Source organism: Carlito syrichta, unplaced genomic scaffold (genome assembly GCF_000164805.1).
Source record: "Carlito syrichta isolate Samal-C Ts95f unplaced genomic scaffold, Tarsius_syrichta-2.0.1 Scaffold315828, whole genome shotgun sequence".
Classification (NCBI taxonomy): domain Eukaryota; kingdom Metazoa; phylum Chordata; class Mammalia; order Primates; family Tarsiidae; genus Carlito; species Carlito syrichta.
This window is the reverse complement of record NW_007259924.1, coordinates 138,447-150,169: the sequence shown is the minus strand read 5'-3', so window position 1 is coordinate 150,169 and position 11,723 is coordinate 138,447. Positions and strand designations below refer to the sequence as shown.

At 44.9% G+C, this 11,723-nt stretch overlaps 1 protein-coding gene across 3 annotated transcripts in view; it reads left to right on the top strand.

Moving 5' to 3' along the window:
• PITPNA (phosphatidylinositol transfer protein alpha) overlaps positions 1-11,723 on the top strand; it is a 49,700-nt gene that overhangs the window by 12,865 nt on the left and 25,112 nt on the right. For all 3 annotated transcript variants that reach the window (XM_008073364.1, XM_021706628.1, XM_021706629.1), the window contains 3 exons: positions 2,443-2,534; positions 9,182-9,189; positions 11,176-11,250. In XM_008073364.1, the coding sequence (XP_008071555.1) occupies positions 2,443-2,534; positions 9,182-9,189; positions 11,176-11,250 (175 nt within the window). The remainder of the gene's footprint in view (positions 1-2,442; positions 2,535-9,181; positions 9,190-11,175; positions 11,251-11,723) is intronic.

Sequence of the window (11,723 nt, the reverse complement as noted above, 5' to 3'; positions counted from 1 at the left end):
TGCCCAGACGGGTCTCGAACCTGCGGGCTCAGGCAATCCACTCACCTCAGCCTCCCAAGGCACAGGATTACAGGCTGAGCCACCGAGCCCGGCTTAGTTTTGGTATTTTTTAAAGAGGACTTTGAAAAGACTTGAGGTTAGTATTTTAAGCCGAAGGGACCATTTGATTCCTCAAGACTCAGTTGGTCCAACCAAAGTAGCAGAGATGAGGTCTGTATATGTAGAGGGTGGGACCTGTCTTGCCTTCTTCCTTGCAAGAGAGAGTGTAAACATTGGGCTGCTACCCCACGCTCCTTATCACCAAAACACTCAACTGCAAAAAAAAAAAAAAAAGCTGACAGTGACTGCCATCCCTGCCTCTTCATGAAGACAAGGGAAGCCTCACTGTGTCAGCTATCTAATTGCTCAAATCAGAAACATAAGCTCACCACCACATTCTTTCTCAGCCCTCATATCAAGTCAAGTGCTGTTGACTCTGTCTCCTTAGTATCTCTAACATGTCCATTTCTTGCCACCTCTTGCCTAGGTTACTGCAGCAGCTCTTAACTGGCCTCTCAGCTTTCCAGGTCTCTGCACAGCTTCAAGTATTCTGTCTATATGGTCTGCCTCTCGTTAGTTTTTTTTTGTTTGTTTGTTTTGAGTTGGAGTCTCACTCTGTTGCCCAGACTGGAGTGCAGTGGCCGCTCCCGGCCACCGCAGCCTCGACCTGCTGGGCTCCGGCGATCCTCCACCTCAGCCTTCCAAGTAGCCGGAATTACAGGCATGCACTACCACGCCCGGCTGATTTTTTGATTTATTGTAGAGATGAGGTCTCACTGCCCAGGCGGGTCTCGAACCCGCGGACTCAGGCAATCCACTCACCTCAGCCTCCCAAAGGCGCGGGATTACAGGCTGAGCCACCGAGCCCGGCTTCGTTAGTTTTAAAACAGTAGACGGTTTCCCTTTGTCCTCAGGATGAAACCCATACTCTGACATAATTTACAAGATCTTTCAGGACATGACTTCTGCAAGTCATATTCCTCACCTCACACCTTGCACCAGCTACTTCCCTCTCCCAGCTTTTCCCAGCCCACTCCAGCTTAATTCTACTCTTTCCATTTGTTCATTTTGTCTTGACATTCCCCACCTCTTCTCACAGTGCTTTGCCCTCCAGGGTCCTGTGCCTACCCCATTATGGGACACATCCTTATACTGTTATCCTTTGCCTGGTTAGTTACTCTCCACTAAACTGTAAACTCCTTGAGAGTAGGAGCCACATCTGTCTGGTTTCTGTGTGTGTTCCCATTCATGGCACACAGAGACGATGGATGAGTGGCAGTGAGTGAGTGAATCGCAGAGGACTGCCCTAAGTTAGCTCTCTACTGAAATCAGCTCTTTTTTTTTTTTTTTCGAGTTGGAGTCTCACTATCACCCAGGCTGGAGTGCAGTAGCACACTCATGGACACTGCAGCCTCGACCTGCTGGGCTCAGGCGATCCTTCCGCCTCAGCCTTTCAATTAGTTGAAACTACAAGTGCATGCTACCATGCCTGGCTAATTTTTTGATTTATTGTAGAGACGAGGTCTCACCATTTTGCCCAAGCTGGTCTCGAACCCCTGGGCTCAGGCAATCTTCTCGCCTTGGCCTCGCAAAGTGCTGGGATTATAGGCTTGAGCCACATGCCTAGCAGCTCTTTTTTCTAAGACCTGAGGCACTAAAGCTAATGGGGTTGCTAGAACCTGCTAAAGACTGTATAGCCTGTGAAGACTGTATCAGGTAAAAACCAAGGAAGAAAAATATATGTATCTTTTTATTTTTACTTTTCTAAACTTTTTCCTACCATGGTCATTTAAACCATGTACCGTTAAAAAAAAAAAAGAGGGGTGAGGGGCTTATACTATGCATGTTGTTCTGTCACCTAAGATAAGAAAAATTGATAGAAGAAAATATTTGTCCTGGAAGGCAGATAGCACTGGGGCCCTCTTGGCCTCAGAGCCAATGAAAGCAGATCAGATCTTGGATCCCATATTCCAAGTTAGTCAGTCAGTCACATTGGCCCATTAACCTAGACTGATACATGCTTGGAGATATCTCCTTTGTACTGTGTAGTATAATGTCCTGGGCCAGTTGAGCTCTGGAAAAATGTGTGATGCTGTAATGACTGACAAGCCACAGTAAGTAGCCCACGGTCTCATATACTGTCCTATTCCTGGTGGGTAGTGGGGTACATTGTGAGTGGATGTTACTAGTCAGCTGAGCTGGGGTGTCAGGCTCTGACATATGGCTTCTCCCACATAATAGTAACCTGCTTATCTCATGGAAACTTGTCAACTCCCCATAAAGAAGTTGGATCTGTGGCCTAAAGAATGTGATAAAAAGCCTATTGTCCTCCTTCTGTCTCTTCTATTTCTTTTCATAATCCCCTTTAATCTTTTTCTCCCCCCCTTCTTTTTTTTGCTATAGCAAAGTACCCACCTTTGTTCGAATGCTGGCCCCAGAGGGAGCCCTGAACATACATGAAAAAGCATGGAATGCCTACCCTTATTGCAGAACCGGTAAGTGCAGACTTGGCTCGAAGCTGGAGTTTGGACCTCAAGGTGAACAAAATGTGGTCAAATAGGCCCAATGGTGGGGTGCATCTGGGCTTTGTGTCCCACCCTCATTTTCCAGATTAAGCCAGGGGAAGAATGAGATTAGGTACGCCCTTCAGGCTGATCGTGGGTATCAGCAGCACAACCCAGTGGTCACCAGGGTGAGAACCACCAAGTAGTCACAGTCTGAGGTAGCACAGAACTAACTATTTTATGTGGGAATGGTATCATAATTTTTACTGTGGCCGGACATGGTGGCTCACACTTATAATCCTAGCACTTGGGGAGGCTGGGGCTGAGACAGGAGGATTGCTTGAGCCCAGGAGTTGAAGACCAGCCTTGGCAACATAGCAGGAACTCATCTCTACAAAAAAAATCCAAAAATCAGCCAGGCATGGTGGCACATGCCTGTAGTCCTAGCTATACTAGAGGCTGAGGTAGAAGGATCACCTGAACCCAGGAAGTACAGGCTGCAGTGAGCCATGATTAGTGCTACTGCACTCCAGCCTTGGTGATAGAGTGAGAACCTGAATCAAAAAAAAAAAACGCCAAATAATTTTTTTTTGAGTAGGAGTCTCACTCTGTCGCCCAGGCTAGAGAGCAGTGGGACGCTCACAGCCACTGTAGCCTCAACCTGCTGGGCTCAGGCAATCCTTCCGCCTCAGCTTTCCAAGTAGCTGGAACCACAGGTGCACGCCACCGCCCCCGGATAATTTTTTTATTTATTGTAGAGATGAGGCCTTACCAAGTTGCCCAGGCTGGCTTCGAATCCATGGGCTCAGACAGTCCTCTCACTTCGGCCTCCCAAAGTGCTGGGATTATAGGCATGAGCCACTGCACCCAGCTCCAAATATTTTTGACTGTTTTTACTGATTATAAAAGTAATGTTCTCTCTATATATTTTGGAAAATAAATAAAAGTAGAAGAAAATAATCATGCATGATCTAACATTTTAGCATATTTTTTCTAGTCTTTGTTTAAAGCACACACACACACACACACACACACACACACACTCCCTCTCCAGACACATTTTCTAGACAAATTTTAGATTATATAATTACTAATTTTTAAATTGCTCTTTTTTCTTCAGTAAATGGGAACATTTTCCCTGCCATTAGGTAGTATACTATATATTTTTGAGGGGTTGGCTTCTCACTCTGCTGCCCAGGCCACCACAACCTCAACCTCCTGGACTCAAGCGATCCTTCTGCCTCAGCCTCCCAAGTAGCTGGAACTATAGCCATGTGCCACCATGCCTGGCTAATTTTTTGATTTTTTATAAAGACAAGATCCTGTTATGTTGCCCACATTGGTTTTGAATTCTAAAACTCAAGCAGTTCTCCCGCCTCAGCCTCCCAAAGTGCTGGGATTATGGACATGGGCCACCATGCCTGGCCAATTTTTAAAAATTTATATGACTGCATAGTATTCCATTGTATGATTTTACTGTGAGCTTTTTAAACCACTCCCTTATTGTTAGATACTGAACTTTCCAGTTTTAATGTGATATATTTTTGTTTGACTTGAAAAGTGACATTGAGGTCAGGACTTTTGAGAGAAGCAGCCTTAGGAAAGAGCCTATAGAGTGACCTCCCTGCCTTGAGAAAGGATCAGTCCTAGATACTAAGAAAAGGAAACCCTGATGTGGTTGGGAAAACATGAAATAATTCCAACTTTTAATAACAGTAATTAGAACCATATCCTCAAAATATGTTATGTATATATAGTGTGTGTGGCAGATTCTTTAGCGAGAGATAAGGGGTGTCACTGTTAAGAGCTCTGAATTGATGGCTTATGCTGAACCAGCATGTTCTAGAGTTGAGGATTGGCTTGGAATTTTTTTTAATTTTTCAGTTGGAGTCTCACTCTATCACCCAGGCTGGAGTGTAGTGGCATACTCATGCCTTGACCTACTGGGCTCAGGTGATCCTTCTGCCTCAGCCTTCCAAGTAACTGGAACTACAGACGCACGCCACCATGCCCGACTAATTTTTTGATTTTTTGTAGAGATGAGGTTTTACCAAGTTGCCCGGGCTAGTCTCGAACACGTGGGCTCAGGCAATCCTCTCACCTCGGCCTCCCAAAGTGCTGGCATTATAGGCCACTGCACCTGACCTGGAATTATCTTTTTAACCTTGGCCAGTCTACTGTCTAGAGTTTCTTATTTTATTTTATTTTACTTTATTTTGAGTCAGAATCTCACTGTCACCCACACTGGAGTGCAGTGGCACACTCATAGCCACCGCAACCTCAACCTGCTGGGCTCAGGCGATCTTTCTACCTCAGCCTTCCAAGTGCTGGAAATACAGGTGCATACTACCACTCCTGGCTAATTTTTTGATTTATTGTAGAGACAAGGTCTTGCCAAGTTACCTAGGCTGGTCTCGAACCCCTAGGCTCAGGCAATCCTCTCACCTCCATCTCCCAAGGTGCTAGGATTACAGGTGTGAACTACTGCGCCTGGCCTACTGTCTAGAGTTTCTAGAAAGGAAAGGAAAGGAAAGATTTGAACCTCTACAGAGAACTTTCTATTCTAGTTGAAATATTCTGGGTTTTTTTGTTTGTTTGTTTGTTTTTGAGTAGTTCAGACTCTTAAGCTTTCCAAGATTCCTAGGCTTCTTTTTCTTTTTTTTTTATTATTATAAAGATATGGGGTACAATTCAGGGTTACGTATACAAACGTTGATTATGTAGGTACCCTAGATTCCTAGGTTTCAGTGGCCATCTAGGAGTAGACTTCTTGGAGGGCTCAAGCTGGTACTGATTTATAATACTCGGGGAGCCCTAGAGGTCTCCTGGAACTTGTCTGTGAGTTGGGTAACTTTACCTCCAGCCAGCCTTTCTGTTTGTTGGCACAGTCTTGGTTGTGGTACCCTCCTTCCAGCTTCTGCTTACCTGTACTACTTCATTTGCTTTATTTGTTAAGAGCTGGCACTCCCTAGACTGCATCTGATGAGGATGTGATCCTTATGTGACCCATGTGATCCTTATCCTGTGGACTTAGAGAATGACTGAAGTCTAGAACATAGGGACATTGCTCTTTCTAATCCTTGGTAGCCCCACACAGGTTCAGGAACCTTGTATCAGGAGATGCACAGTCATTAGTGGGACCTGAGCTGTGTAACACTTAGTTATATTGCTGTAGCTGAAAATGCTAACATTCCTACTCCCTAAGCATTGGACAAGAAGCTGTTAAATTCTTGGAAATGAGGCATGCATACATGTTCTTTTATATATTTTTTTGAGTTGGAATCTCACTCTGTTACCCAGGCTAGAGTGCAGTGGCATGTTCACGGCCACCCCAGTGTCAACCTGCTGGGCTCAGGTAATCTTTCTGCCTCAGCCTTCCAAGTAACTGGAACTACAGGTTCATGCTACCATGCCTGGCTAATTTTTTAATTTATTGTAGAGATGAGGTCTCGCCAAGTTGCACAGGCTGTTCTCAAACCCGTGGGCTCAGGCAGTTCCCTCACCTCAGCCTCCCAAAGTGCTGGGATTACATGTTGAGCTACCACACCCTGCCCCATACATGTTCTTAAAAGACAGTGTGCAGTGTGGCTGGGTGTGGCTGGTCTAGGGCCAAAGGTGAATTTTCTTGATGTCTAAGAACATTGAGTTGCAGTGAGTATTGTAAGAACCTTAGCCAACTTGACATAAAGGAGGCAAACAGATAGCGTGGATGTCTCCATGCCCGGGGCAGGGTTCTGGGCACATAGCTTGTGCCAGCTGAATGATGCTACTGTCCTCTTTGTAATTCTGGGGAGAATATGCTGCAGCTGACATGGGCATTTTTCTACACATTAAATGTTAGTTCACATATTGATCCTCGACAAAAAAGGAAAAGAAGGGAGGGAGGAAGGAAGGAAGAAAGAAAAGAAAAATGTAATTTGTAAATATAAAGCCGGGCTCAGTGGCTCAGCCTGTAATCCTGCGCCTTTGGGAGGCTGAGGTGAGTGGATTGCCTGAGCCCACGGGTTCGAGACCTGCCTGGGCAAATTGGCGAGACCTCATCTCTACAATAAATCAAAAAATCAGCCAGGCATGGTAGCGGATGCTTGTAATTCCGGCTACTTGGAAGGCTGAGGTGGAAGGATCCCCGGAGCCCAGCAGGTTGCGGCCGGGTCCGCTCCCGGGAGCGGCCACTGCATTCCAGTCTGGGTGACAGAGTGAGTCTCCAACTAAAAAAAAAAAAAAAATTTGTAAATATAGGGAGTAGGGAGAGGGGAAGGTTGGCTTCTTCAGTGGGTACTGTCCTTGTAGGCAAGATCCACCTTCATACAGAGTAATATGTTGAGTCTTAGACTTGCTCTCTTAAAATAAGAGATATAGCCAGGTATGGTGGCTCAAGTCTATAATCCCAGTATTTTGGAAGGCCAAGGTGAGAGGATTGCTTGAGCTCAGCAGTTCAAGACCAGCCTGGGTAACCTGGTGAGACCTCGTCTCTACAACAAATAAATAAATAAAAATAACCCAGGCGTGGTAGTGCGTGCCTGTAGTTTTAGCTGCTTGGAAGACTGAGGCAGAAGGATCGCCTGAGCCCAGCAGATCGAGACTGCGGTTGCCGTGAGCATGTCACTGCACTCCAGTCTGGGTGACAGAGTGAGACCCTGACACACAAAAAAAATAGATATAAAGAGGCAAGGAAGGCTACTCTCCAGTTCCCTCTAAGGGCTGATAGGAGAAAGATTATTAATTCAAATAGCTTGACCGATGTAGATCAAAGCTTGAGGTAAGATGAATAAAGGACCAAGGAGAAAAATTGCCCATGCATTTTAGAATGCTCTAACCCTAGTGTGAGTGGAATGAAGACAGATTTGGAATTCCCTACTCATCATCAGTTCTTTTTGTTCTCTTAGTTTATTTATCTCTGTCTCTTTCTCCTGAAGCTGATGGGTTGAGACATGAAGTGGGGGTAAGAAGGGGTTGATCTGTGAATGAAAATGGGAAGAGGGAAAGAAATGTTCCTGTTTCTCCTGGTACCTTTCCCTCAAACCTTAGCCCTTGGCTGGATACAGTATCACCAAGCCATACTTTTAAAATACTTTATTAGTCTTATCTGGAAAGCCATATTTTCTAACTACAAAGAGTTTCCCATGTACTTATGTTTGCAGTTTGAAGAAAAGGGAATGCAGAAGAGTTTAGAGGGGCTGGGAGGGCTAGAGAAGGCTTGGGGCAGTTTGTTTGGTCACCTAAGTTGGCATTAAATGTCAGGGAGGGTCATCACCCTCGTGGGTTCAGAAACCCAATTTACTAGAACTGAGTGGATTTGTTTCTCAGAGTCTCACAAAGACTAATAGATAAAAACCCCAAATGCCAACCTATGAAGTTATATTAAAATACAGAATTAGTAATGAAATCATATAGTCTTGTTTGCTGATCAAGACATTCTTTTCTTGTGGGTTCTTCTACATGAAAAACCAAATTATAATCAGAATACCAACATGTAGTAAAAACTGTTCACTTGGTTAAGTGATCAGATTCTTGAGTCCATTTATTAGCACATTCTGTCTCTACAGAAGCCAAACTAGAAGGAGAGGGTTTCTTAGAGAACATGGATTCAGAGTAAAGTGGTTAGTTGGAGAAGCTCATTGGTCAGTGTCACCAAACCATGCCATCCTGACTCTGCTGTCTGCACTCTAAGGATGGAGCTGCTAGATGTGCTACATGCTTAGGCTGGGGCTCCTGCTCCCATGACATGCTGGAAAATTTCTACCAAAGTCTTTGGACTTCCCTTTGATAGATATTATATCCATCATTTCCTTATTTGTTAACATAATTTTCTTGAGGCTGATGACAGGGCAATTATTAGTTATAATCTTAACCTGGTGCTTCTGTTCAAGTATCTTTCACTGGGTTTGGGGAAATTACTGACAATCTTTTGGGTTACTTCTGTTCATAGTGGATCTTATTCCTTACATTTCAATTTTTCTCATTTCAGTCTTAGTTTCAGTTGTAGAGTTATGGTGTTTGATAGCCCCATTTACTCTTCAAAAATGGCAGTGTGGCATCTGTCAGAAATTGGTGTAACTCCCAAATTCAGAAGGTACCTAATGAACTGGGCCGTCATCAGGAGGAGAGCTAGTTCATTCCCCAGTGACATGAGAGCCACAGTCATTTTCTCTGATAAATAATTGAACCGTGCTTTCCGAGGGGTTCCCATTACAATGAGCAGGAGTGCAGAGCATGGGAGGTTTGGTTACAGCAGGAGGAAGGATGCAGAGGGCAGACAGAAAGTGCCTGGCTTAAAGCTCTCTGCTTTGGGAGGTGGGTGCGAGGAGTACCCTGGTGAGGCTCTGATGGCAGAGTGATGGGTCGCAGTGCCTCAGCTAATCAGTCTCTTTCCCTGCCCTGCTGGAAAGAATCCCAAGAAGCTCATAGTGGCATCACTTTAATTAAACTCCGTATTTGGTCTTTTGGGACATTATTATGACTGAAACTTGAGGGTGGTGCACTGAGGTATTTTTGACTCACTGGGGCTTAGAGGTGACTATGAATAAGCCACAGGAGTGGGAAACTGCAATTCATGGTCCCTGGTGGTGGGAGACAGATATTTCTTCATCCTCATTAATCTTTTTCTCTCTTCTTTCCATGTCCTTGCCTTGGAACAGTTATTACAGTAAGTATTGTCAGGGGGGTTAGAATTGTAGATGATTTATAAGAAAAGGAGAAATTAAAATATAAATTTACTGGTGGTCCTGGGTATTCTCTTTCCCTTGGGTGATATTTGGAGTTATTAAGCCTCGATCTTTTCAGTCCTCAGGAAGAACTTGTTAACTGGCTTGGTGACCTATGTTAAGCTGCACTGGCATGTGGCTTTATTAGGTGCGTCCTGGCTGTTAGTCTTACATGTACAGCATGGCATGTAAGTAGGCTTTTCCCTACTCTCCCCTTGTCATGCCTTCTCAGGGTTGTACAGAAATTTTAGTTCAGCTGACCTGATTGGCATTGCTTCCCCATTTGGGCATCTCTTGACTCCAGTGAGCACTGACTCTTGGAAAAATTGTGAAGTCAACAAGGCTTCTCTTCCACAGTCATCCCCTGTGTCATTGCCCCTCTCCATCCTTCAACATACTGATCCAAGAGCCTTGTCCCTGCTGGTAAACATAGACGGTTTCTGGGAAACTAATTCCTGTTGAGGAGATCATGCATTAATATGTTTCTCCTTTAAGTAGTTCCATTTTTTTTTTTTTGAGTTGCAGTCTCACTCTGTCACTCAGGCTGGAGTGCAGTGGCATGCTCACAGCCACCACAGCCTCGACCTGCTGGGCTCAGGTGATCCTTCTGCCTCAGCCTTCCAAGTACCTGGAACTACAGGTGTGTGTCACCACTCCCAGCTAATTTTTTTGATTTATTGTAGAGATGCAGTCTCGCCAAATTGCCCAGGCTGGTCTCGAACCTGTGGGCTCAGGCAATCCTCTCACCTCGGCCTCCCAAAGTGCTGGGATTATAGGTGTGAGCCACCATACCTGGCCTAGTTCCAATTTTTAGGTAAAAGGGGTGGGAGACAATCATTAGCATGAAGGGTTGAACTGTTGAGAAGAGAACTTAAGGCCTTAGCAAAAGGCTAGATGGGGGGAGACGGACCATGGTGAATTTTTTTTTTTTTTGAGTTGGAGTCTCACCCCGTCACCCACGCTGGAGTGCCATGGCACACTCATGGCCACCCCAGCGTCGACCTACTGAGCTCTGGCGATCCTCCCACCTCAGCCTTCCAAGTAGCCAGAACTACAGGCACGCGCTACCCTGCCCAGCTAGTTTTTGATTTATTGTAGAGATGAGGCTTCGCCAAGTTGCCTAGTCAGGTCTTGAATCCATGGGCTCAGGTAATCCACTTGCCTCAGCCTCCCAAAGTGCTGGAATTGTAGGCTGAGCCACCAAGCCCGGCCAGTGAATATTTTTGATGGGTTAGGAGGTCTTCCTGTACTCTTTCCATGCTAATTAACTATTAACTGCACATAAAAATATGGTAGAGTGACTAAATGCACAGATTTTGAAGTCAAAATCTGTGTATTCACATGATTTGTTGTGATTCACATGACCTCTGTGGCTTTGATTAAGTCTCCTAACCTTGTTGAATTTCACTTTCTTCATGTATAAGATGAGGATGACTTTACAGACCTCCCAGGGTGGGATGGGCATTGACTGGAATAATGCATGCCTGCCATATTGTGGGCTCCCAGTCAAGTTAGCTTTTTTTTTTTTTTTTTTTTTGAGTTGGAGTCTCACTCTGTCACCCAGACTAGAGTGCAGAGGCCGCTCCCGGCCACCACAGCCTCGACCTGCTGAGGCTTCCTTCTGCCTCAGGCTTCCAAGTAGCTGGAACTACAGGCATGTGCTATCACACCTGGCTAATTTTTTGATTTGTAGTAGAGATGAGGTCTCACCAAGTTGCCCAGGCGGGTCTCGAACCCACGGGCTCAGGCAATTCACTCACCTCAGCCTCCCAAGGCGCGGGATTACAGGCTGAGCCACTGAGCCCGGCTAAGTTAGCTATTATTATAAGACAGAGGCTGTTGTTTCCCAGCTGCCCATGATCCAGAATTGGGAGATGGTTACTCTAACTGCAAGCCTGGTGACTTTGTCTTTTTTTTTCCTCTTCCAGAATGAGTATATGAAAGAAGACTTTCTGATTAAAATTGAAACCTGGCACAAACCAGATCTTGGCACCCAGGAGAATGTGAGTAGTACTTCCCAAGACCCTCAAGGTCTTCCAGGCCCAGGGTAGCATCTTTAGGCTCTGCCCCATTGCTTCTCCATCCCTGCCATGGGATCCTCTCTGAGATCCCCCTATGATTGGCCAGAAAGACAGTGGCCTCCGTGTAGACCTGACTTATAGCATGGGATTGTTCTGTCTTTGAATTGCAAAAGGTGGTCTCTAGGACTCCTTATAGGTTCTTCTCATAGTGCTTAAATTGGTCTAAAATACAGTTCCTGGCACAGAGAAGTTGTATTTTTAAAATATCAGAATTATAGTTTCTGTAGAGCACAATTTACAATAACTTCCAAAATTTAAAATACATCTATCCTTTGTCCTAGCAATTCTACTCCCAGGAATATATTAGACAATTATTTTCACACATGTGAAATAACATATATATAAGGAGATTCATTGCAGCATTCTCGATGTAGCCAAAGATTAGAAACAACAAG